Source organism: Hyperolius riggenbachi, chromosome 10 (genome assembly GCF_040937935.1).
Source record: "Hyperolius riggenbachi isolate aHypRig1 chromosome 10, aHypRig1.pri, whole genome shotgun sequence".
NCBI classification, from domain to species: domain Eukaryota; kingdom Metazoa; phylum Chordata; class Amphibia; order Anura; family Hyperoliidae; genus Hyperolius; species Hyperolius riggenbachi.
In genome coordinates this window covers 50,422,980-50,450,654 of record NC_090655.1, presented here as the reverse complement: position 1 = coordinate 50,450,654, position 27,675 = coordinate 50,422,980, and the positions used below count along the sequence as shown (strand labels likewise).

The window sequence follows — 27,675 nt, the reverse complement described above, 5'->3', positions numbered from 1 at the left end:
GGCCCCGGTGTGGTCACAACCTCTGCATCCCCCATTGCTGTGCCACTGGGTGAACCCGATCTCTCATTTTTAAACTGTGCCGTTTTTCTTATGACTGATAGGTAAGGGGCGGGCTGAATTCTGTGAGTTTAAAATCACCAATGAGGGTAAGTGGGCAGCAGCTCTAGCATTTTACTCCTCAGTTCCCAAATCCTCTTACTTACATATTATGCTTTGATTGTCTGTTTCCTGTGGGGAATTGAACTGTGTAGCTTAGACTTGAAACAGTGGGCTGTCACCACTTTGCAGCTTTGTCGATGTCTCTAGTAGGGATGATCAATGAGATGCAAATAATTTTGAGATGATACAAGATTATGCAAATTTTGAATACAAATTTATGCAGCTTGAAAACAGCCCAATCAAATTTTACCTTAGCAGGATCTCTTTGGTTAATTTTCAAGCTGCATACATTTGCATGCAAAATTTGCATAATGCATCAACTCACAATTATTTGCATCTCATTGATCACCCCCAGTCTCTAGCTGTGTTTTAACGATTTACTAATAAAGTGTATTTTAGCTGAGTTGTGCTGCATTATGTTTGAACAGAGACCATCCCAAGCGTATGGCACATGCAGCCCTGTGTAGGTGGTGCACATAGTTTCCTCACAATTAGCTGTTGTCGGAACTCCTGCCTCCCTCCTTCGCCTTACTTTATACTCAAACGACCCAATAGCCTCAATTCACTAAGCAGTTTAGACTAGTCTACTGATGGTTTGGTCAGTTGCATTCACTATTACCAAATGATTTAGACCTGTTTTTAGACCTAGTCTAAAACATTTGGTAATTAGGTGGGTAAAGCAGGGGAAATGATCAAAAGATGCAATTCACAAACAAGTAGCTATGACTGACATGCTTCTCCTCTGATGAGCTCTCCTCTGCATAACATAAAATCTTATTGTTTGTACAGCGCCATGGAATATGTTGGCACTTTATAAATTGATAATAATAATAATTGTTGTGCCAATCGCTTGCTGGCACCACTCCTTTGCTCTCTCAGCACCATCACTGTCACGCACAGACTGGTACTCAAATCACATTTTATTTTTGATATCTTTTGGCTCAAATTCCAGTGTGTCTGTATGTCTGTGAGGGGGCAAAGTGGCATCAACGGAGGCATGTTCGGTAGAGGCAGTGGTCAGCTGAGTGCCCCCCTGAAGCCATTTGCCACCCCAACAAACATCTGGTATGCCTGAGAACAACATATTTAAAGGGAGAGTTTGTGTGCAACCAGTTTCAGTTCAGAAGTTGCTGATACAAAGGAGGTAAGTGTTATCGACCCTGTACTTATTTCAATTCAACAATTCATCATTGCGTTAGCCCCGCCTTTAGACCCCCTTTCAGACAAGGAGGACCTACGGGTTTCATTTAGGGCAAGAGGTGGGCTGCAAAGAGACAGTCGTCGCTCTCCTATGCCAGGCCAGGCTGCTCCTCCTTCCAGTCCCTTTCTCGGGTAAGGTGAGGGCCTAGGGGTGGCTCGAACACGATGGGGTGTTCCAAGGGGCGAAGGGCAGGGGGTGTCATCAATAAATGCAGTTATTTCATCCCGAAAGAAGGAATTATGGGCCCCTGTGCCCAATCCTGTTGGCCCACCCATGCCACCCTGCAAAAACTGGTGCAGCGTGCTCAGACCATCATCTAACTCTCCTCTTGAGGCCTGGTGACGACTCCAAGGGGACATGTCATGACTTCGACGGGGGGTGGTTGGACTGTTCCCCCGCCCTGATCCAGGACCACCACGAACATCATCTGAGGACGACCACCTGAGCAAGAGTGGAGAAGAGCGAGGTGGAAATAGGTCCATTTCATCATGTGACATCCTCCGTGTAAAAGCCTGAGGTAAAAACATCAATATTAGAAAATATCCATTATATTGGCTCCATCTATACACGATGCAGCAGTAACTAGACAAGGGCATTTACTCTGGAGATAGGAATGTTTTTCACCTAGGGATATCTTCCTATAACATAACTCTTAGGGCTCGTTTCCACTATTGCGGTGCGGAATCGCCTGGATTCCACCGCTGATGAAATCGCATGCGGATGTGATTCCCCATGCATTTTTGCTGCGAATTCGCATGCGAATTCGCATAGGTGAGGGTATATGCGATTTTAAAGGAGAACTGTAGTGAGAGGGATATGGAGGCTGCCATATTTATTTCCTTTAAGCAATACCAGTTGCCTGGCAGCCCTGATGGTCTATTTGCCTAAAGAAGTGTCTGAATCACACCAGAAACCAGCATGCAGCTAATCTTGTCATATCTGTCTAAATTTGTCAGAAACACCTGATCTGCTGCATGCTTGTTCAGGGCCTATGGCTGAAAGTATTAGAGGCAGAGGATTAGCTGAATAGCCAGGCAACTGGTATTGCTTAAAAGGAAATAAATATGGCAGCCTCCATATACCTCTCACTACAGTTCTCCTTTAACCATGTCACTGCCTGTGTGAATTTACATTGGTACCTATGCGAATTCGTGGCAAAAAACGCATGCAATTTCCCTATTAAATACATTGCATGCGATTCGCATGCATTCCACTCGCAGGCGAATTCTGCGGCTCTTTTGTGCGTTTTTTCACCGCTGAAAAAAACGCACCTCAACAAGGCTACAGTGGAAACAGGCCCATCCACTTGCATTACATGTGCGAATCCGCATGCGTTGGACGCATGCGGATTTGCGATAGTGGAAACGAGCCCTTAGAGGCCCATATGCAATTTACTTTTTCTCCTGAGTTTTCTCCTAGGTGATATTTTTAAATTTGTCAATAAAATGCCCTTTAACCACTTGAGGACCCACCCTTTACCCCCCCCACCCCCCCCCCCCACTCAAGGACTGTTTTAGCTGATCTGTGCTGGGTGGGCTCTACAGCCCCCAGCACAGATCAGGGTGCAGGCAGAGCAACCAGATCGCCCCCCTTTTTCCCCACTAGGGGGATGATGTGCTGGGGGGGTCTGATCTCTCCTGCCTGCCTGGGTGTTGCGGGGGGGGGGGGGGGGGGCACCTCAAAGCCCCCCTCCGCTGCGAAATTCCCCCCCTTCCCTCTCCTCCCTCCCCCGGAGATCGGAGGCTGCACAGGAACGGATCTGTCCTGTGCAGCCTCTAACAGGCTCCTGCCTGTCATGTGACAGCGATCTCCGGCCGCTGATTGGCCGGGGATCGCTGATCTGGTACAACGCTGCTACTGTTAGCAGCGTTGTACGGATGTAAACAAAGCGGATTATTTCCGCTTATGTTTACATTTAGCCTGCGAGCCGCAATCGGCGGCCCGCAGGCTATTCACGGAGCCCCCCGCCGTGAATTGACAGGAAGCAGCCGCTCACGCGAGCGGCTGCTTCCTGATTAATTAGCTTGCAGCCGGCGACGCAGAACTGCGTCACTGGTCCTGCAGCTGCCACTTTGCCGACGCACGGTATGAGTGCGCGGTCGGCAAGTGGTTAAACCACCAGAAAGCAAGAAAATACTCAAAATAATTTTGATAGTACTTTTTCCATTTAGTTTTGATACTTTTTTTTTAGTTGAAAAGTGCTAAAAAGTTATTTTAAATAAAAGATGAAAAATTATCTCCTATGAGAAAACGCAGGTGAAAAGGTGAATTGCATATGGCCCGAGCCTCAAACTCCAGCATGCTCTTATACATACAGTATGAATTAAATCGCATCCACTAATGGCTATACTACCCAAAGTGACATGTGACATGATGAGATAGACGTGGGTATGTACAGTGCCTAGCACACAAATAACTATGCTGTGTTCCTTTTGTTCTGTCTCTGCCTGAAAGAGTTAAATATCAGGTATGTAAGTGGCTGACTCAGTCCTGACTCAGACAGGAAGTGACTACAGTGTGACCCCCACTGATAAGAAATTCCCCTTTTTACCTCTTTCTTGCTCTCAGAAGCCGTTTTCTGCTAGGAAAGTGTTTTATAGTTGGAATTTCTTATCAGTGAGGGTCACACTGTAGTCACTTCCTGACTGAGTCAGCCACTTACATACCTGATATTTAACTCTTTCAGACAGAAAAAGAAAAAAAGGAACACCGCATAGTTATTTGTGTGCTAGGCACTGTACATACCGTATTTCGCGCCGTATAAGACGCTCCGGAATATAAGACGCACCCAAGTTTAGAGGGCAAAAACCTGGGAAAAAAATATATATTAAATCTGGTAGGTCTATATTTCAAGATCGTCTTTGTACATGTTGTGTCCTCCTGTGTACCTTATCTCTCCACCTGTGTGCCCCATCTGTCCTTCTGTGTGCCCCATGTCTCCCTTCTGTGTGCACCATCTCCCACATGTGTCCTCCTGTGTCCTCTCCCCCATGTGTCCCGTGTGCCCCTTCTCCCCATGTGTCCTCCTGTGTCATGTCTCCCACGTGTCCTCCAGTGTCCTGTCTCCATGTGTCCTCCTGTGTTCTGTCTCCATGTGTCCTCCTGTGTTCTGGCTCCATGTGTCCTCCTGTGTTCTGGCTCCATGTGTCCTCCTGTGTCCTGTCTCCATGTGTCCTCCAGTGTCCTGTCTCCATGTGTCCTCCAGTGTCCTGTCTCCATGTGTCCTCCAGTGTCCTGTCTCCATGTGTCCTCCAGTGTCCTGTCTCCATGTGTCCTCCAGTGTCCTGTCTCCATGTGTCCTCCAGTGTCCTGTCTCCATGTGTCCTCCAGTGTCCTGTCTCCATGTGTCCTCCAGTGTCCTGTCTCCATGTGTCCTCCAGTGTCCTGTCTCCATGTGTCCTCCTGTGTCCTGTCTCCATGTGTCCTCCAGTGTCCTGGCTCCATGTGTCCTCCTGTGTTCTGGCTCCATGTGTCCTCCTGTGTCCTGTCTCCATGTGTCCTCCAGTGTCCTGTCTCCATGTGTCCTCCAGTGTCCTGTCTCCATGTGTCCTCCAGTGTCCTGTCTCCATGTGTCCTCCTGTGTCCTGTCTCCATGTGTCCTCCAGTGTCCTGTCTCCCCCACATGTCCTTCTTTGACTGGCTCCCCCGAGTGCCTCACTTCTCCCCCTCTATTTTCCTCCTGCCCCCCTCCATGTGCGCACCTCCCCCGTGTCTCTGATATGCCCCCCCCTTCCGTGTCTCCAAGATGCCCACCGTAAATCCTTCCCCCCCCTCCGGGTCTGCAGCTGTAGCGGCTTACCTGATACATGCCGCCGCGAAGTCTGCAGACACCTGGATACTCCATATGTTTCCTCTACTGCGCGGCTACTGATGACGCAATCAGTACAAGCCGCACAGTATAGGAAACATATGGAGTAGCCAGGTGTCTGCAGACTTCGCGGCAGCATATATCAGGTAAGCCGCTACAGCTGCAGACCCGGAGGGGGGGGGGAGTATTTACGGCGAGCATCTCGGAGACACGGGGGGGGGGGGGAGGTGGGCATATCGGAGACGAGGGGGGGGAGGGGGGCATCTCGGAGACACGTGGGATGTGCGCACATGAAGGGGGACAGGAGGAAAATGGAGGGGAAAAGCTGAGGCATGTGGGGGAGCCAGGCACAGTGATCGCCCTCACAGGCAGGGAATCCCCAATGGCGGTGGGTCGGCGGTTTATATCGACGGGCGTTCGCAAGCTGGGGATTCCCTGCCTTTGCCGTATAAGACGCAGGGACTTTTTCTTCCCATTTTTTGGGGAGAAAAAGTGCGTCTTATACGGCGGAAATACGGTACACATGTCTATCTCATCATGTCACATGTCAGTTGGAAATGGCACAGGGACAGGATGGCTGCAGGGGGCTGGCAGAAGCCCCAGGTAAGTGAAACTCTTTTTTTATTTTAATCTTCAGGTCCGCTAATGGTGAGTAGCGTTGCAATGGCTAGACACTTCTTCTGCGTCTTGGGATAGGGGAGTCACATGCTGTGGAGGGGATAGGAGCAATGATGGCATGGGGCATGATGAAGTGGCTTCCAGACGGAGGGGTAAGGTGATGAACCATGCGATTGGCCAAGACGATCCACCACACCGAATCACACATTAGGGAGACTGTACACATGCTAAATTTTCGGTAAAGATGGCTAAATTTTCGGTAAAGATGGCTTGACCAGCTGCCTTGACCAAGAACCAGCTAGGTTGTGTATGAGGCTTTAAAGGGACTCTGTATTAAAAAAAAAAAAATACTCCTGGGGGGTACTCACCTCGGGAAGGGGAAGCCTCTGGATTCTATCGAGGCATTCCCCGTCCTCCTCCGTCCCACGGTGGTCTCTGTCTGCCCCTCGGAAGGCACAGCCGACAATTTATCATGCTGTCCAATATTTACCTTCCCTGGCTCCAGCGGGCGGCGCTGTTGCGGCTCTCTGCTCGGAAATAGCCAATCCCAGTTTGGTCCACTCTACTGCGCAGGAGACTTGCTCCTGCACAGTAGAGCAGACCCAACTAGGATCGGCTATTTCCACTTATTTCGGAGTTGGGAGCCGCTACTGCGCCTGTGCTGGAGCCGGGAAGGTAAATATTTACATCCCCGCCGTTCGGGGAGCTGTATCGCTGCCGCGGGACAGAGGAGGATTATGAAAGCCTCGATAGGATCCGGAGGCTTCCCCCTCCAAAAGTGAGTATCCCCCAGGGGCATTTCTTAATACAGTTTTTCTTTAAATCTTGTGTCCTCCCATGACCACCTTACACTGTAATGTGGTTTGGACAGATATTGCTCTTCTATTGTACCTTGGTAGACACACAGCAGCATCTTCTAACAACTCTATTTGCCTTCCATTTTCACCATACATTTTTTAATTTGGAGATAAAATGAAGGCAGCAGCACCACTGAAATAGGAATCACAACAGACATTAATGGCGCTAGATAGGTTTGCTGAATTAACTGTATCCTGGTAGACATACACCACCATGATAAACAGCTTAAAGAGGAACTGAAAATAACTAAATTGCTTATTTCTTCCAATATTAATTTATAGATTATTTAGTCAGTGTTTGCCCATTGTAAAATCTTTTCTCTCCCTGATTTACATTATTAAATTTATCACTGGTGGTGACCTCTTTAGTTCTGCCAGGTGATCTGTATGGAATGTTCGGAACGGAGAGCCCTTTGCACAGAGGGAGATCCTCTACAATCCTACAATGCAGCGAGGTTCACAGAAAGAAAATTGTCAGGACCAGGATCATGACATCACACTGTGGGAGGGGTTTCACCACAATATCAGCCACACAGACTCCCCCCCCCCCCCCCCCCAATGATCTATTCAAGAAAAGGAAAAAATTTCTCATGGGAAAGTGGGTATCAGCTACTGATCGGGATGCCCCCTTTGCCTCCTCTATTGTAGCGCCGGCCCTGCATGCAAGATGTTAGGAACGCATAGAAGACAATGGACTTATGGGTAAGCAACCCCCTCTCTCCCAGCTGCACACCTGAGGCAATTAATCCTCATTTTAATCACAATTCCGAGAGGCTTCCTACTCGGAAACCCATCCCTAGGTGATGTCTTGTTTGTCCACCTTGCTCTTGAATGCTTGCTTTGAGAACTGTGAGGACATCTCGTATACTGACAATGCCACATCTGTCTTATGTCATATTGACAATGCCATATCTGTTCTTTTTGCACTGTATCGTACTGCCACTGCCATGTGTACCACAACCAATTCTGAGTACACCAAATGGCGCACTTGGCGAAATAAAGTGATTCCGATTTGCATTCAGGAGTTCAAGGCAGTCCTCTGTCTCCAGGCTAAATACCTTTCGAACTGTGCTCTGTAATGACCAGCAGGGGTCACTGTATCGTACGATGCACAGGACATTGGCAGCACAGAGGCAGGCAAAGTCCTGCTCAATCTAGAATTATAAGACAAGGGCTCTCTATGGAGAGTGATGGAATCTAGAACCAGCAGCAACCAGGCTTGTTTTACCTAACAATCACTTATTTATTGGAAATGTCAGACAAATTAAGGTAGTCAAGCTCTACTTACCTGGGGCTTCCTCCAGCCCCTTGCAGCCGACATGTCCCTTGTCCCCCGCCGGTGCAGAGGCCAACCTCGCAAGGTCGTCCTCACCAGGACATTGGAACATGATAAAGGTGGGGAGGGGTTAGAGGTAGCCCCCGATCCACTTACCAGAACTCTGAACAATGGTAAAGTATGAGTGTGCTGTGTGTGTGTGTGGGAGGGGGGGGGGGGGGTGTAAGGGGAGAAGAGAAGGAAGAGATGGAATCTGGAGATGGGGAAGCATGTCCAGAGATGGGGACTGATCACCTCAATAGTACAATGGATGGTGGTAAAGGTGAAAGAAGAGCTCAAGTAGTTGGAACAGATTCCCTTATGAGGTCACAGGACAATTGTAAATAGTGGTAAAGGGCTGATGGTGGTGGAGGATCTTTTCATCAACAGGACATTGGATAGTGGTAAAGGACTGGGAAATGACTGGACAAGGCGGTACTGATTCACTCACAAGGTCACTAGACAGTAGTAATAGCTGGGAAGGGCTGAAGGTCGGGACAGAGTCCATCACCACCAGGATACTGAATAGTGGAAAGACAGGAGAGAAACTGTTGACAGATTCTCTCAGCAGGGCACTAGACAAGCCAGGGTAGGGTCTGCAGTTCTGGATAGAGTCTCTCAGATGAACACTAGACAGTGGATAAGCCAGGGTAGTGTCTGGAGCTCTGGACAGATTTTCTCAGCAGGACACTGGACAGTGGATAAACTTGGATAGTGTCTGGAGGTCTGGACAGATTCCCTCAGCAGGACAGTGGATAAGGCAGGGTAGTGTCTGGAGTTCTGGAGAGATTCCCTCAACAGGACACTACAGTGGCTCTGGACGGATTTTCTCAGCAGGACACTAGACAGTGGATAAGCCAGGGTAGTGTCTGGAGCTCTGGACAGATTCCCTCAGAAGGACACTGGACAATGGATAAGCCAGGGTAGTGTCTGAAGTTCTGAAAAGATTCCCTAAACAGGACACTGTACAGTGAATAAGGCAGGGTAATGTCTGGAGTTGTGGAAAGATTCCCTCAGCAGGACACTGGACAGTGGATAAGACACGGTAGGGCCTGGAGCTCTGGACAGATTCCCTCAGCAGGACACTGGACAGTGGATAAGATGCAGTAGTGTCTGGAGTTCTGGAGAGATTCCCTCAGCAGGACAGTGGATAAGACGCGTTAGGGTCTGAAACTCTGGACAGATTCCCTCAGCAGGACACTGGAGAGTGGATAAGCCAAGGTAGTGTCTGGAGTTCTAGAGAGATTCCCTCAGCAGGACACTGGACAGTGGATAAGGCGGGGTAGTGTCTGGAATTCTGGATAGATTCCCTCAGCAGGACACTGGACAGTGAATAAGGCGGGGTAGTGTCTGGAATTCTGGATAGATTCCCTCAGCAGGACACTGGACAGTGGATAAGACGGGGTAGTGTCTGGAGTTCTGGATAGATTCCCTCAGCAGGACACTGGACAGTGGATAAGACGCAGTAGTGTCTAGAATTCTGGAGAGATTCCCTCAGCAGGACACTGGACAGTGGATAAGACGCAGTAGTGTCTAGAATTCTGGATAGATTCCCTCAGCAGGACACTGGACAGTGGATAAGACACGGTAGTGTCCAGACAGATCTAGCTATGGATAGATTCCCTCAGCAGGAGACTGAGCAGTGGATAAGACACGGTAGTGTCTGAAGCTATGGTTAGATTCCCTCAGCAAGACACTGGGCAGTGGATAAGATGCGATAGTGTCTGGAGCTATGGATAGATTCCCTCAGCAGGACACTGACCTGTGGATAAGATGCGATAGTGTCTGGAGCTATGGATAGATTCCCTCAGCAGGACACTGGGCAGTGGATAAGACGCAGTAGTGTCTGGAGCTATGGATAGATTCCCTCAGCAGGATACTGAGCTGTGGATAAGACGCGGTAGTGTCTGGAGCTTTGGATAGATTTCCTCAGCAGGACACTGGGCTGTGGATAAGACACGGTAGTGTCTGGAGCTATGGATAGATTCCCTCAGCAGGATACTGAGCTGTGGATAAGACGCGGTAGTGTCTGGAGCTTTGGATAGATTCCCTCAGCAGGACACTGGGCAGTGGATAAGACGCAGTAGTGTCTGGAGCTTTGGATAGATTCCCTCAGCAGGACACTGGGCAGTGGGATAAGACACGTTAGTGTCTGGAGCTATGGATAGATTCCCTCAGCAGGACACTGGGCAGTGGATAAGACGCGGTAGTGTCTGAGGTCCTGGAGAGATTCCCTCAGCTGGACACTGTACAGTGGATAAGCCAGGGTAGTGTCTGGAGCTCTGGATAGATTCTTTCAGCAGGAAACTGTACAGTGGATAAGCCAAGGTAGTGTCTGGAGCTTTGGATAGTTTCTTTTAGCAGGACACTGTACAGTGGATAAGCCAGGGTAGTGTCTGGAGCTCTGGATGGGTTCTCTCAGCAGGACACTGTACAGTCGATAAGGTGGGTATTATCTGGAGCTCATCAGGACTACACTGTGGACATAGGGGAACACCTGGAAACACACTATACATGTGAACAATCACAAATGTTTGTTTTAGATGGTCAAGGTTGAAAGTGTGTGCGAGTTTTATGTTCTTTGTTGGGGGTCTTACCTGGTGGCGGTGCACCTGCAAGTACTGGCTTCGGTCTGTGGGTAGAAGGACATGTCTGACAGGAAAATACTTCCCATCCCTCAGGTCTCCGCCCAGGTACTGTGGAGGCCTCTTCATGGTAGCACCATTGGAGTCAAAGCGCACCTCACACAGGCGGCCATCTGAGAAGTCATCCCGCGCACTGTCTGTAATAAATGACGTGGCACCGCGAGGTACACACAAAGGGAACGTCAGTAAGCTTACACAAAGCTAGAAACAAGTAGATAATTATTGGTTTCAGAAAACAAAGTCACTGGTGCTGGATGGGACTTCACTGTTGTTTGCAGGTCCAACCGGCACAGTGAACTATAAATGAGCATTGCTTGTAACTTGTCAGCAGCCCACCCCCATCTGCCACCTGTGCCACATTATACTGCAGTACTCTAGGAAGGGACCATGGAGGGAGCACTGAATTCACATTGAATGGGGCAATGAAGTGAATTTGGATGCGGTACTGAATTGACATATAGATGGTGAACTGAAGTGACACTGGATGGTATTCTAAAGGAAGACTGAAAGGGGCACAGAGGTTATACTGAATGCAGCACAGAAGTGACATTTGATGGGGAACTGAGGAAACATTTGATGAAGCACATACCGTATTTTTTGGCCTCCCCAGAAATGGGGAGAAAAAGTCACTGGGGGACATTTATCAAGAGTGTCTGAGAGAAAAAATTGGCAGGTTTTTAGAAATCCGTGCAGAACTGTCTCAGGCATCTTAAGAAGTCACTAAATAGTGCAGATTTTTAATAGGAGGAGCTAGGAAGGTCTCTCAGACAGTACAGTGTGTGTGAGGGAAATTGCTGTTGCTGAGGTAACCAATACATCTGCTGCAGGGCCGGCCCGCTCATGAGGCGGGGTGAAACTTTTGCCTCAGGCAGCACATTTCTAGGGGCGGCACCCGCCCGTGTGTGCGGGGGGCCGGCCGCTGAACTGGAGGGGTAGCGGGCAGGACGGAGGTATTAGGCCTAGCGGTGGGGAGGGGGGTCGGACCCCCCCCCTCCCTCGCCTGGGTCCCCCGATCTGCGCGCCCCTCCAGGCTTAATAGTTAGGAAGCAGTCGATATCGTAAAAGGCACGGGCGGGGAGGACTCACCTCTTCCGCGTTCCAGCATGCGCTCCACTGACGTCACTTCCTGCACCGCCGTCCACTTACAATACAGTGGGCGGTGTTGCAGGAAGTGACGTCAGTGGCGCCAAACTATTTAAAGCTGGAGGGGAGCGCAGATCGGGGGACCCAGGCGAGGGGGGGGGGAGTTCCGACCCCCCCTCCCCACCGCTAGGCCCAATACCCCCGTCCTGCCCGCTATCCCTCCAGTTTGGCGGCCCCCCACAGGGGATGGGGGGCCGTAAATTTTTTCTAAATTTGCCTCAGGCGGCAAAAAGACTAGGTCCGGCCCTGATCTGCTGTATTGCATCAATGCCCAGCACTGGAAGGGTTAAGCACAGAACAGCTTCACAGGACACCTGGCAGCAGGGGGGAGGAGCACTTCACAAATCATGCCTAGCCTGCACTACCTGTAGAACTGCTACTAAGCACTTCTTAACCTGTGTGTGGCAGTTTAGGGATGGATTTGCACTTTTCTTAACTGTAGTGCAGCTCTAGAAAGTCACACTAAACTGCTGCTATTAAGTAGGATTTAAGAAGTTTCTTATTATCATGCAGAACAGTTCCTCTGCTGGTTAATACAATTTAAGATGAAAAAAAGCAAAGCCAGACTGAATGCTCAGTCGGGGATTTTATCAGGGCTGATAACAAGCAGGCTGAGCAGTGAAGGATGAAACAGAGAAGGGTAGGTGTTTTCTCTAATGTTCCCACTGATACAGTATATATGGTAAAATACATGAGGGTGCTTGGTCTCTGGTTCACAGCGGTCTCTGCCCCCTTAAGCACCAGAGACCGCTGGTACAAGAAACGGCGGAATAACAACAAATACCCACGAATCGCCGCACATACCACTTCGGCCACCCACTCTGCTGTCTCTATGATGGTAGAGTTCCTGTGAGCCGGTCAGGAGCCACTTTCATTTGCTCCTGACCCTGCCTATCAATGTAAGCCAATGGGAGCTGCTTACATTGATAGACAGAGTCAGAAGCCAATGAAATCGGCTCCTGACCCGCTCACAGAGCTCTGCTGTTCTAGAGACAGCAGAGCGATTGAGCTGCGGCAGGGAAAAAGCAGCGAGATCATCGGGAGCCACGAAAGTGGCGAGAATGCGCGGCATCAGTGAATTGAAATCTACGCCCTGGCAGTCAGATAGCCATCAAAACAGGGCATAGATTTCAATTAGTGCGGTCCTAAAGTAGTTAAGCAGTAATTGCAGCAGCTGACATGATTCACTTTAACTACTTCCCATCCAGACCTCATTTCCCCCTTATAGACCAGAGCTGATTTGACATTTTAGCTATGTCCCTATTTAATCAGCAATAACTTTATCCCTACTTATTACACCTAAATTATATATCGTTTTTTTCAAGATGAACTAGGCTTTCATGTATGCATTTTAATAGGAAAAAGAGGAGAAAACAAATTATTTCTCAGTTTTACCAACTCCAGTTTAAAAATAAAAAGCGCTACTGTAGATAAAAAACACAAATTTTGTTTCGCTATTTCTCCCATTTATCACAAAACTTTTATTATGTTCCTGTCACAATTTATGATGAGGATAGTTTATTTTGAAATAATGCTACAGTGGGTATTTTTTCACTATGAACTGCGAAAATAAAAAGTATTTTTAATGGTAAAAACCGATGGTATTGGCTCAGGGAACATATATTCCCTTTCTCCAATTAGTGCTGTAGCAGATAGTGCTAGAGGTGCGCACAGTAGCAAGCCCAATCGTACACAGCAGTGCTTCAGCTACAAGATGTATATCTACGTCCTTGTGGCTTAAATTAAGTCACAGAGGACGTAGATCTACTGCAGTGGTGGATAAAGCTTTTCGCTGAATGACCTTTAACGCCTAGTCATTTACCCAAGTCATCAGAAAGCTTTTAAAAGCATCTGTGAAAGCTTTGGCGATTGAAAGAGTTTGGCGATTGAAATGTCAGCCGCATACCTCCAGGGCGCCTTTAAAATATGACAACAGCGCCTGCTGGCTTCTCAAAGCGAAAGTTGCATACTGGAGGCTTCTGGAGGAACTCGATCAACCACAACACTTATTTAAATGCAGATCAAGGCATGCAAACGTGATCAAATAAACACTCCTATTAACACCAATCAGAGCTACTTTAAACAACGAGATTAAATGTCAGTGAAGAACACTGACAGCAGCCCGTGTGAACTGGCACTTAAGCTACGTACACACATACGACAAAGATCGTTCGTTGTGAACGACGAACGATCTTTTAATTGACGAAAGAATGACCTAAGTAAAGTTAGCTTTTAAAGGTGTGTAACGATCTGATCGTTTGTTAACGAAGGATCCGGAACAATGTCACATACTGTACCTGGAAGTGACATCATAGCAAGTTACGCCCGCACGTAACGAACGGTTCAAAACGTACGTTACACTGTAAAACTGACGTTATGTATATTACATTACAGTACGAGATTTCATACTGTAGGTACGTAGGTAGAGCATTTACATAATATAGCGTTGACAAAACATACAAAAATACACTCTGTCCTGTTAAAATGACAATTATGGTATAATCATGTAGCAATTAACGTGTCACAGGACACATTCATAGAACGAACGTTACATCACGAAAAGCAACTGTTGTGCTTGCGCATAAAAATGAAAGGTTCTATGGAGATATATCGAAATGCGCATGTCAAGCCTAGTACGAACGACCGTTTTCTTTTTTTTTTTTTAAAGAGAATTTTTATTAAATTTACCAAAGGCAGTACAAAAGATAAAAGTAATAAAATATACAGAAAGAAAAAGAAAAGAAATAAAAATATAAAAAATAGTAATTCCAGCAAAACAATGCGATTGTGTAGATCCAGAGCATACAGTGAAATCTCATAACATTAGTACGAAGGTGTTGATAATTTTGCTATTCAGTACACTCAACTGGTACGAACGACCGTTTTCTAACGATGTACTACTTTTGCAAACGACCGTCGTTTAAAAAAATCCGCCAAGGCAGATCTTTCGTTTTTAACAATCTAGCTCGTCCATCGTTTGACTTAATGATCGTTGGATTTTTTTTAAACGATCGTCGTTTGAAATGATCGGGGAATGATTGTTTAAAACTACTATAGTCGCATGTGTGTACGCACCTTTAGAGGCAGAGGATCAGCAGGACAGCTGGGCAATTTGCATTGTTTAAAAGGAAATGAATAAACAACAATAATACAACATGAGCTATATGATGCAATGATTTAGTGATCTTACCATCATCGGCGCCGCTGTCAGACAGCATGGAGGCACAGTGCTCCCACACTGTCCGCAGGTCCGCCCGGTAGCGGGCACAGGACCAGATGAAGGAGGGCAGGAGGAGGGTCTGTGCCATGGAACACCAGAGGACACACAGCACCATCCAAGGAGGGGCGCTTTCATAGCGAAGACTTATAAAGCTCACCACCTAGAAGACAAGAAACAACATGAACTCCTGTGCAGCCATCTTGTGACCTCACCAACCTTTTGCCTGCTATGTAAAGGACAAGAAAGAGATAGCAAAGGAGGACTGGTGCATTATCACTCAAAAATACAGGAGTTCCAAAGAACTATTTATTGGGTCCAGCGCATGAATCCTGCACACAATCCGTATAGAATGATATTCACATACTGGAGCTTAGCAAGTGAGGAAACAAAAGAGGCAAACCGAGAGCCCCTAATGGTGTAGCATTTTAAAAATATCAATAATCAGTTATTGATCGATTAATTATACTCCTAGTATTGATTAATTATCCTCACAAACAAGGGTTGCCACTCCGGCAACCACAGGTATAGCAGGAGGGGGACTTGGACCTGGCCCCACTCAGGTTTAAGAAGTCGCTCTCCACACACCCCTCCAGTCGTAATAAAAAAAACTTTTGCTTAAAATAAAATGGGAGTAGTGGTGGGCTTATCTCCCCAATAGAAAACCTGACTATGTCGGTTTCAGTTTAATAAAAAACATTATTTGACTACTCCACAAAGCAACACATTTCGCAGACACAATCCTACTTCAGCAGGCAATTAAAGGAGCAACTAGTGGGCGCACGGCCCCCTTAGGCAAGCACCCACTGGGAGCAGCGTTTTTAGCAGCTTTGTGCGAACAGTGATTTTGCAACGCTCATATACTTTTTTTTTTTTTGGATTGCAATCACTCCAAAAATGCTGCGCGACCCGTGATTTCCCTAATCGCAATCACGACTGTGGGTTTTCTGTGCGTGACTTTCATTACGGCAAAGTCAGTAAACCCTTTGCCCACTCACATGCAAATGTTCATACAAATGCATTCACAGAAATCATACATACAGGAACCACTGCTATCCCTACAGCTAAGGTAAAGGGACCCTGAGCAGACCCTTAAATAGTAAATCTGCACTATACCCCAACACTATCACCTGCCCTTTGCTGTAAACCTCCTGTGCATGCACAGTTCTCGAAAGACTGAACCGCACTTGTACAGGAGGCTTACGCCGATTGGCGCGGGATAATTTCCGATGCATGGATGGGCCTCACAGGCGCAGTAGCTCACGACTTCAGCTGAAGTCTCCAGCTTAACTGAGCCACCAGCGGGACCACGGAGGGGACCCAGAGGACACCAAGGGACACCTCACGGGCTATGGTGGACTGGAGGAAGGCCCAGGTAAGTGTAGATTTGCTTTTTACTTTAAAGGCCGGGATATTGGTACAAAAGAATCCATTCTCTTGCGCATTCCACTACACTGCATGTTACAGGGCCAGAGTTAGGACACCTATGAATACTGGGGTACCTCTGCGCGGTGAAGGTGGCTACGCATGATAATATGTTCTTCTGTATGAAGACCCCGGTTTTTAACTTAGGGATGTAGGGATAGCAGTGGTTCCTGGATGACTGATTCCTGTAAATGCATTTGTACGAACATTTGCATGTGAGTGTGCAAAGGGTTAACTGACATTGCCATTTTGCTGGCCACACCCCCTTAGCACCTCCCCAATAACTTAACGAATTGTCCTAACGTGAGGCGATGGGTCTGGATTTATGTGGTTTTTCTAGACTTTCATTAGCCTAGCGTTTTTGAACAGCACAATTTCAAGCCACGGCTGGAAGCGCACAGGGCCGGATTCCAGGAAAGACCGCAAAGGCCCGGGCCTTGGGCGGCTTCAGCCTAAGGGGGCACCTGGACATGAAACAGGGGTTAACACGCGGGCGCTAACAAGAGCCTCCATTTCTGCCCTATTCCGGCCTCAAAAGTGAGGGCGGAAACCCCTTCACAAGGTATATGTGACATCACTCTAGCGCGGCCCAGAACTTCACATCAGTCAGCGATGCTGGCCGGGGTTGTTACTATAATCCCATTGGTTAAATTGGTATACAGCACGGACATTTATGCAGCTGAGCGCAAGCAATTGATACAGAGGCGCTTGGCTACGACACAGACAACAACTAGGTAAGAAACAGTTTCCTCTTTTCCTTCCACAATGATAACTTATCGTACTGGATATATTTGAAATACACTACGGATGGATCATTTATCTTCAACCTGTCTCAATCCCCTCACTGATACCTGCCTATTATGCCTAACCACACATACTTACCTCTTCTACCTCTGATTAACTGATGATGTCAGTCACCTTCAAGTTGTATGCATTTACCTCCTAGGGCCTCACATATGACAATATTTTGAATAAACATATGTCTGCTGTAACAAGTGCATATTTGGGAATTATAGCTGGTATATATTTGATAACATTTTTTTTGTAAAACAATTTGGTGAAGATATAAGAGACAATTAATTTTTACAATGTAGAAAACTTAAATTTTACTAGTGTCTGTATACATGTCCTTAGCCTTTTGTCCTCTGATCCATTTTTCCTCCCCAAGTTCCTTTTTCTCCATTGATTGCCTGATGAAGCGGGACCTTGCCCGTGAAACGCGTTGCATATTGGAGCCTTAATTAAATGTAATTTTCTGAGAAAATAACGAATCATTGTCTGTTTTACCTTGAGCGAGATAAGTCCACCAACTTCCCCCTTTTAAACTGATTTTTAGATGGTTTTATTCTATTTTGGCACCTCTGTTCAAACCTTTGTACTTCGTCTAGTCCATCCCTGGTGGAGGGGTGTTATCCCCAACTTCTTCCTGTCTACAGAGAGCGACTTCTTATACCTGAGTGGGGTCAGGTCAAAACTCTCCGCACCTACAATCAAAGTGGTTGCCTGGCTGGCCACCCACACTTATGAGTATAATTATCACCAATATAGGGCTCTCGGTTTCTTTCTTTCGTTTTACATGAAACAGCGGTTGCTAGTACTACATATGAAAAAGAAGGCTGCAATTGGGGAGCAAAACATGAAAAAGGGAAGCTGTTGCCCCAGGGAGTTGAACATAAAAGAGAGGAGCTGCTGCACATGGATGTTAGGAAGATGGGGGCTGAACATGGAATGGGAGGGGCTCTGCTGCACATGGAAGTGGAACCCCGGCATACTTGGCCTAGGGGTGTAAAAAGTATAAATCCGGCCTTGGAAGCGCTCTGGTGGGCCACAGCTCGGATTGTACATAGCGTCAGCTTGAGGTCCTTCCTGATTGCCGCATGTTGATATTATGCAGCGTCCAATGCTGCAGATTATCATCACGCTCCACAAGCACTCTCCTTCTAACATCATTATAAACCACAGCCATAAATGTGCCACCTCCACACAATAAAAAGGCCGTAACTAGATTACCGTAATGTCACCAGAGTGTTCACATTCATCTTCATGCTGGAAAGAGCTACTTACAGAAATGACTCTGCTTATTGAAAAAAAAAAAAAGAGAAAGCAAAAGAAAAAAGATCAATTAAAAATATTACAGCGAGCTTCATTGCTCTCTAAGGCTTGGGCAGGGATGGAACTGCAGCTGTTACTTTGGAGAGTGATTTGGGTTCTGATTTAATGACAGTTACATAAGCTGCAGCATTGCTGTACATTCATTAGCACACCTTGCTGGACGCTCAGATTATTAAACTACAAAGCGTTGTGTTTTATGTGCCGGTGGGTGTGATAATGCTCCCGCGACGTTCATCGGGACTGATTTATTGAGGCCAGGCTAGGCAGTGTTGTCCTGTGATCTGGGGAAAATATCTTGATCGCGGAAAAAAAAAAAAAATCCTGATAGCATTCGTAAGAAAAAAGTACAGCCCATCATAGCATGGGCGTGTGGCACCCCCAATACCAGGAACTCTCACAGTGATTCCAGGCTCCTAGCAATGGCTGCAGTGATTGTCAATCAGCTGTACTTTCTGTGTGTTAAAACATCAACAGTGCTTAATTAAAGGACCACTATCGTGAAAAATTTTAAAGTTTAAAATACATATTTATAAAAAGTATGGGGGGGGGTTCAGGTTAATTTATCCCGGGGGGCCTAGTGTAACGAAGACCGGCCCTGCAAGTTGTTAGCCTATGAGCTAGTGATGTGCCTGTACAGCGCTCGACTCTGAACTGTCAACCGATCCCAGATTTACCATAAGGCACTGTAGACATGTGCCCACAGGCGCCTTATGTGGCAGAGGTGGCTCCCCTCCCTTCCTGAATATCCCTTTTCTCAGCAGAGACAACGGGTGATGTCACTCACCCCCCGGCTCCAGTCCAGCAGCCACAGGCATGTAGTTAGGGGCAGAGATCGGTGGCTTAATCAGTGCCTCCTGTTAAAGTGAGAGCAGGGTGGTGGGCAGTGTGGGTATTGCATCCTGCTCCCTCTGTCCCTGTACCACACCAGCGCAGATCAGCTGTGCACTCTGGCCACACACACTGCCATGCATCTGCTCTTCTCATGTTGGTGAGAGGTGGACTTGAGGCAATGCAATGTGGTGTGTAGCCCCGTCTCCAATTGTGTGTAGCCTATTTTGTAAGGTAACTAAATCCATATATGTATATACAGTGGCTTGCAAAAGTATTCGGCCCCCTTGAAGTTTTCCACATTTTGTCACATTACTGCCACAAACATGAATCAATTTTATTGGAATTCCATGTGAAAGACCAATACAAAGTGGTGTACATGTGAGAAGTGGAACGAAAATCACACATGATTCCAAACATTTTTTACAAATAAATAACTGCAAAGTGGGGTGTGCATAATTATTCAGCCCCCTGAGTCAATACTTTGTAGAACCACCTTTTGCTGCAATTACAGCTGCCAGTCTTTTAGGGTATGTCTCTACCAGCTTTGCACATCTAGAGACTGAAATCCTTGCCCATTCTTCTTTGCAAAACAGCTCCAGCTCAGTCAGATTAGATGGACAGCGTTTGTGAACAGCAGTTTTCAGATCTTGCCACAGATTCTCGATTTGATTTAGATCTGGACTTTGGCTGGGCCATTCTAACACATGGATACGTTTTGTTTTAAACCATTCCATTGTTGCCCTGGCTTTATGTTTAGGGTCGTTGTCCTGCTGGAAGGTGAACCTCCGCCCCAGTCTCAAGTCTTTTGCAGACTCCAAGAGGTTTTCTTCCAAGATTGCCCTGTATTTGGCTCCATCCATCTTTCTATCAACTTTGACCAGTTTCCCTGTTTCTGTTGAAGAGAAGTAACCCCAGAGCATGATGCTGCCACCACCATATTTTACAGTGGGGATGGTGTGTTCAGAGTGATGTGCAGTGTTAGTTTTCTGCCGTTTTGCATTTTGGCCAAAAAGTTCCATTTTGGTCTCATCCGACCAGAGCACCTTCTTCCACATGTTTGCTGTGTCCCCCACATGGCTTGTGGCAAACTGCAAACGGGACTTCTTATGTTTTTCTGTTAATAATGGCTTTCTTCTTGTCACTCTTCCATAAGAGCCAACTTTGTGCAGTGCATGACTAATAGTTGTCCTATGGACAAATTCCCCCACCTGAGCTGTACATATCTGCAGCTCGTCCAGAGTCACCATGGGCCTCTTGACTGCATTTTTGATTAGCGCCCTCCTTGTTCGGCCTGTGAGTTGAGGTGGATGGCCTTGTCTTGGTAGGTTTACAGTTGTGCCATACTCCTTCCATTTCTGAATGATCGCTTGAACAGTGCTCAGTGGGGTGTTCAAGGCTTTGGAAATCTTTTTGTAGCCTAAGCCTGCTTTAAATTTCTCAATAACTTTATCCCTGACCTGTCTCACAGAGCAGCTGCATTTTTACTGACATTAGATTACACACAGGTGCACTCTATTTAGTCATTAGCACTCATCAGGCAATGTCTATTGGCAACTGACTGCACTCAGATCAAAGGGGGCTGAATAATTACGCACACCCCACTTTGCAGTTATTGATTTGTAAAAAATGTTTGGAATGATGTATGATTTTCGTTCCACTTCTCATGTGTGCACCACTTTGTATTGGTCTTTCACGTGGAATTCCAATAAAGTTGATTCATGTTTGTGGCAGTAATATGACAAAATGTGGAAAACTTTAAGGGGGCTGAATACTTTTGCAAGCCACAGTATATATTATATGATATATATATATACACACACACACATAATTATTATAATTTTTATATTAAAGTAGTGTGGGCCTTATGCAAGATATTGCTGGGCAGGCCCACTCTTTGAATTATACCATTGGTAGGTTCATGTACATTTACTGTAGCTCTTTATGTGCTATAAGAACATAAGGGCTGGGGATAGAGGTGTGGCCTGTGTTGAGGGACAGGGTTTAGGATCTCTGTGCCTACAAGCTCCAGAAGCGTAAATCTGGCCCTGCCTGTGGGCATCAGGTGGAGATATGCTGTTCAGACCCCCCCCCCCCCCCCCCTTACAAGCAAGGCTGGATTTATACCTTTTCCACCCCAAGGCCAAGTATTTTGGGCTCCCCTTCCTAGTGCAGCAGCGCCCTTCATTCCATGTGTAACCCACACTTCCATGTGTAACATCCATGTAGTACAGCTCCTCTCTTTCCTGAACAGCTCCCTAGGGCATCAGCTTCCGTTTTCATGTATTGCTTCCCATTTGCAGCCTCCTCTTTCATACGTATCAACCTCTATTTCATGTCCAGCGCGCCGCCTTGTGCTGCAGCCGCCCAAGGCCTGGACCTCTGTGGCCTTTCCAGAGATCTGGGCTTGCTTCCAAGGCACCCCTCTCTTGCTCAAAGGCCTAGTGTGGTGACACTTGAGGGTTCCCTTCCTGCTCTTCGCCAGCTGCTATTTCTGGGCATGAAGTTTAAACTATTATGTTAATGGACTCATTTTTTAACAATTATTTAAAACAAGCAAAAATAATGACAAAAAATAATAATAAAAATTCTGGGCTGAGAAATGTTTATTTTACATAATAAAATGCTTGGCAGCGAGTTATTGGCAACACATGCTTAACACGAGAAACTGCTTGCCTACAACACAAAAATTGTCCTAAATGATTGGGTCTTTACAAATGCCACAATTTCTGTACAGCTTTGGGCAGACCTGATCATTTAAGCACCTCATTTAGTGCAGTAATGAAAATGTTAATCATAGACGTCCTGGGAGAATTGCAGGTTGATAATAAAAAGCCAATTTACTCAGCGCTGCATAATATGTTAGAGATGTATAAATAAAGTTTATTGATAATAATAACTTACTAATAAGGACTTGAGCGATATCTGCCTAGAGAGCAAGTGTAGGCTCATGGCAACTGAGAACTGCGTCATCAGCCACATCATCATCAGGGCCAGTGCTAGACTTTTTGCTGCATGAGGTAAACTTGTGAGGATGCCCCCCCCCCCCCCCCCCCCCACACACACACATTTGGAATGATCACACAGCACCCAACAATTTGCTCCGCTTCATTTAATGTTCTCACGTGACATGCTGCAGCTCAACACAATAACACACTGACTGGCTGTGAGTCTGTGACAAGGAAACTGCTCACCCTCAGCCACTCCATTCCTCCTCAGTCAGGACAGCAGAGTCACCTCCTCCCTTCTGCTGTGCAAGTCAAATGAAACACTGCTGCTCTCCTGCCTCACCCTCCTCTTTCACTGTCAGACTCCTCACTCAGCACAACAAGCTGCTTTTCTCCAATGATGACCTTTTCACCTCGCTCGCTCTTCTCTCGCTTCTCCTCCTACCCCGACTGCATGTTGTTAGTGTAAACACAGTACAAACATGCTTCCCCTGTAATCTCTGCACCTGATGCAAGTGTTTCACCTGGCTTCAAGAGAGAACCGGCCCTAATCATCATTCTTGGGATGTGGAGCTCGTGGGGATGGGCGACTCATCAGTGACAAAAGATAAAGGTGCAGAAACACACACAAGCACTCGAGCCCCTTGGGCGATAGTTGGGGCCGAGTGCTGCACAGACGCCTTGCTAGACTGCAGGCTAGCGACATGTAATGTTGTTATGGAGCACGGAGGACATGGGGTGCACGACAGAGCGAGAAGGGTAAAGAGGAAAACAATGCCCCAAACTCAGCCATGATGCCACCAGCCCGGAACTCTCTGCGGCACATCACGGAGGATAGGAGACCGCCATACACACACTAGATTCTCGGTAGAGTCGTCCTCAACCAACCGCCTTACCCAAAACCCCGCTAGTGTGTCTATCAGGCTAGGTGCCCACGTGGCAGAAACGCTAGTATTGCGGTGAAAAACGCTGCATTTTTGCCGCTAATGGAAGTCTATGGACCGCAGGAAAAAAAACGCATATGCTTTTTCAAACCTGCGTTTTTAAAAACACTGGTTTTGTTGCATAATATTCATGAATGCATCAAAAACGCACACAGAAAAAGTCACTGGGAACGCAATGGTATGCGTTTTTCATACGTTTTCCCCCGAAAATATATATTTTTTTGCTGTATTTCCGCTTTCTTTTGTCTTCCTAGTGATTTGCATAAATGGAAATATAAAAACGCATGGAAACCGCAAACGCATGAAAAAACGCATCACACACGCACAAAAAATATTAACATAAAACATGGCATAAAACGCAGCCTTTCACATTATGTTATATAGGTATTGATAATAGATGAGTTCGTTTCCTATAAGTTTAGCTGTTTTTTGTCACTCTTCCACACACAACGAAAGCTGCTCTGCAGTCTAACTGCACAGATAAGGACTGGCTTATTAACCATTGCAATGAAAAAAAAATGTAAGAGTGAGCAGATGTAAGTTCTAAGTAGGACTGGTACTATTTGTACACATTTTCATCTCTTATTCCACATGTCCCTTCAGGTACACTTTAAGGCCCCGTTTACACTTAATCAGTTGGTATGCGTTAGTACGCTTTTTTCCATAGCAGTGCATTGGGAAGAAGATTTCAGTTAAAACACGTTAAAGTGTAAAATGTGCCATAGGAAAACATGGGAATTACTTTGAAAATCAGTTTTCTTTCAGTTTTAACTGAGAGCAACTGATTAAGTGTAAAACGGCCCCTAACCATTTCGGGATCGCCGTAGTTAAAACTGCACCGCACTTCGTTGCAGGGTCTTTTTAACGCCCCCCCCCCCCCCCCCCCCCCCCCCCCGATACTGTGCACAGGACACAATTACACGTCCTCGCTGGCACATTGTCTGAATCACACCAAAAACAAGCATGTCTGAATCACACCAAAAACAAGCATGCAGCTAATCTTGTCAGATCCGACAATCATGTTAATAGTGGACTGTTGTGGAATATCTGTGGTGATGATGACTTTGGGACATCATTGACAGAATAACTGAGGTGATGGGGACTTTTATCAGTGACAGAACATCTCTGGTCATGGGGTCACGTGTTATCAGTGACAATGGTGTCAATTCACCAGTGGTTACCGAACTATATCACATGGTCGGTAATTTACCTCATGTGATAACTCAAAATAGCAATTCTCCAGAAATATAGGCTGAAATACCGACAGGTCGAAATTCGTGCGATAAATGTGCGATAGTCGGTAGTTATTTGTTATTTTTTCTCAAAATCACAATTCACCAGGGAAAAAAGTGTGTGTGCCCATTCATTATTTTAGATCTATTTATCACCTAAATGTACCTGGCGTTATGTGGTTTTCACACAGCTGCTGCAGCTCACTCTGCACCTAGTTTACTAGCAGCACACGGTAACAGCTTATACTGTACATAGTTCAGGCACCAGACAGCAGCCCCATTTGCAATATTAAGTATATTAAGCAATATTAAGCATTTACAATATAAAGTGGATGGGTGAAACGAAGGAGGAATCTGGATACATTTTTAATCAGGAGGGAACGAGAAAATGTATCCAAATACCTCCTCCGTTTCACCCATCCACATAAAATTGTAAATGCTTAATATTGCTTAAAGAGAACCCGAGGTGGGGTTCTGAGAACGTAATCCCCATACAGAGACTGGGTCTGCCTATACAGCCCAGCCTCTGTTGCTAGTCAGATTCCTCCTAAGCCCCCCTGCGCTCTGCGAGACCCCATTAATCACAGCCGCGCTGTCGACACGCAGCGTATCACAGCGGGCTGTGTTGACCTCTCTAATGCCAGTCTCGCCGCTCCCCCGCCTCCTGCATCGCTCCGGTCCCCCGCCCATGTCCCTTCCCTCGCCGCTGATTGGGAGGGAAGGGACGCGGGTGGGGACCGGAGTGATTCAGGAGGCGGGGGGAGAGCGGAGACTGACATTAGAGAGGTAAACACAGCCGCATAGCGCGGCTGTGATTAATGGGGTCTCGCTGAGCACAGGGGGGGGGCTTAGGGGGAATCTGACTAGCAACAGAGGATGGGCTCTATAGGCAGACCCAGCCTCTGTATGGGGATTTCGTTGTTAGAACCCCGCCTCGGGTTCTCTTTAATATGCTTAATATTCAGAACGGAGGGAGGGATTTGTAATGGAAAAAGAGGGTCAAACAACAGGGAGGGAAACCCTCTACGGTCACATGCTGGTAATAACCTCCTCCTCCTACCCACAATCCTTTACTTCCAGCATCCAGAGAGGCAAAGGATCGCATGCAAATCACTAACACCGCATAACTACCGACCGTTTTTCGCTCGGTTTTTGCATCCATTTCGCTCCATTATCGGCTGCTACCAAACACTCCTCTCTCTATCCTCTCACAGTGGTGAATTGCGAAAAAAAAGGATAAAATACCGCATGAGGTAAAATACCGACCTTTTATCACTTACTAACTCTCCTCTGGTGAATTGAGGCCTATGTTGATGGGTTCCTTTGTCTTCAGTGACAGGGTAACACTGAATTTACGCTGTACCAGATGAAAAACTGGTCTTGTAACAACTGATCTGGTTTCTATTTAAACTGATCAGTTTGTTACATTAGGCATTCGTTTTTCATCCAGGTTTTTCATTCCCTTTTTGGCGTCGCCACCCGCTCAGTACCTGTCACAGTGTTCCATCACTACCGCTGTCCATTCAGGTCCCTGCACATTAGAAACGTTCCCATTGGTTTGCAACAGACCAATGGGAATCCTTCCTGAGCACCAGGGAGGATTTTCATTGGTCCACTACTCAGTGAACCATTGAGAATGCTTCTTGGGCAGGGACGATCCCATTGACCTACTGCAAACAGTTGTAGCTTGATGCTTGTGATGGGACTCTGGGATAGGTATTCCAGCGTTTCTAGTGTGCAGGGACCCGAATGGACGGCAGCAGCAATAGTGAAGGAGCTGAATGGACAGCGGCAGGTCAGTATTTTGGAAAACTTACACAACAAGTAGCCTAGGTTAGTATTGATTCTGTCAGCCTCCACGCCATACATTTTGTCCGGACAATCTATAAAAATCATGCAGGACCCAAACTTTGTTACTCTTGTCAAATGGACCGAATGGATCAGTTCTGAACAGACTGATATGGACGGATCCTATCTCTGGGGATAAGAGTCCTGTGTCATCATTGCGAGAATAACTCCGGTAACGTGTGACTTGCATCATCATGGACAATATACCTCTGGTAACGGGTGACTAGGACCAGATTTCTGAGAAGGCCATGGCCTTGGGCAATAAAAGGCATAGGGGAACAGGACTTGGAGAGATAAGAGGTCACATGTCTAAGTAAATCATTTTCTCTGTTCTGCCTGAATTCTAGAGATCTCTGCATCTTTCTCACTTCCTGGTGTGTGATGAAAGTCAGGATCTGCTGTCACCTGATGATCCTGTCCTCTGTATGGTGAGTGGGGACATACAAGCTGCTGTGAGAAGTACCAGGGCTTTACAGTAGCAGAACTTGGTTTGGTGAGTTTCTTCATGCACACATTCACGGACAGGAATTACCACCTCTGCTAAGTTTCCTCTCCCCCTTACTGCTGTCAGATAGTTTATTACTGGTCAGCACTGTTAAAGACCCGACACCTGTTAAATTTATGGTTTGTTTTTTTCCTAGGGAATGACAGCGCCATTCTCAAAATGGAGGGGAGCCCATTCAAACGTGTGATCGCTAGTCAGGGTGTTAGATAGACTGGGGGGTGGTTGATGACAGCAAGCCTTGGGCACTGGAAAGTACAAATCCGGCCTTGTGGGTGACTTGTGTCATTATGGACAATATACGTCCGGTAATGGCGGGTATGTGACATCAGTGACTGAATATTTCTGGTAATGGGGGGTATGTGTCATCAGTGACAGAATAATGATGGTAATGAGGAGAATGGTTAATTACTAAACAGAAATAAATGATGCTGGTTAGGGAAGGGGGGGGGGGGGGGGGGGGGTGGGGGCTTGTGACATCAATAACTGAATGATTCTGAGCATGGGGCCTTTGTATGAGACATCAGGGACTGAATAACATTTGGTATGGTGGGCTTGTGACATCAGTCACCGAACATCTCTGGTGACAGGGACATGTGTTATCCTATTCAGAAAAAAACCCTGTGGACTGCGGCTGATGTCATCAGTGTAAATATATCCCTAGTAATCTAATTGGGGAGTGGTGGGGGGGTCGATCAGCTGTGTGTGTGCGGCCCTGCTGAGCTGAGAAACAAGGGGCTGGTATCAGGCGCACACATCGCCTCTGGCCTATCCTTGCTTTCACATGTCCGCCTTTGTGTCTCATCTCCTGCAGCAATCCTGATATTCCGGCAGCTGTAATTAAACTTCATATCCCTGGAGGGTCATTGAGGT

The 27,675-nt window shown here is 46.7% G+C and overlaps 1 protein-coding gene across 2 annotated transcripts in view; it reads right to left on the bottom strand.

The window, feature by feature from the left end:
• Positions 1-1,061: 1,061 nt before the first annotated feature.
• The window catches only part of GPR162 (G protein-coupled receptor 162), a 103,003-nt gene continuing 76,389 nt past the window's right edge, over positions 1,062-27,675 (bottom strand). For both annotated transcript variants that reach the window (XM_068255329.1, XM_068255328.1), the window contains exons 3-5: positions 14,937-15,126; positions 10,556-10,740; positions 1,062-1,872 (exon numbers count right to left, since the gene is read on the bottom strand). In XM_068255329.1, the coding sequence (XP_068111430.1) occupies positions 1,336-1,872; positions 10,556-10,740; positions 14,937-15,126 (912 nt within the window). In that variant the 3' untranslated portion in view covers positions 1,062-1,335. The remainder of the gene's footprint in view (positions 1,873-10,555; positions 10,741-14,936; positions 15,127-27,675) is intronic.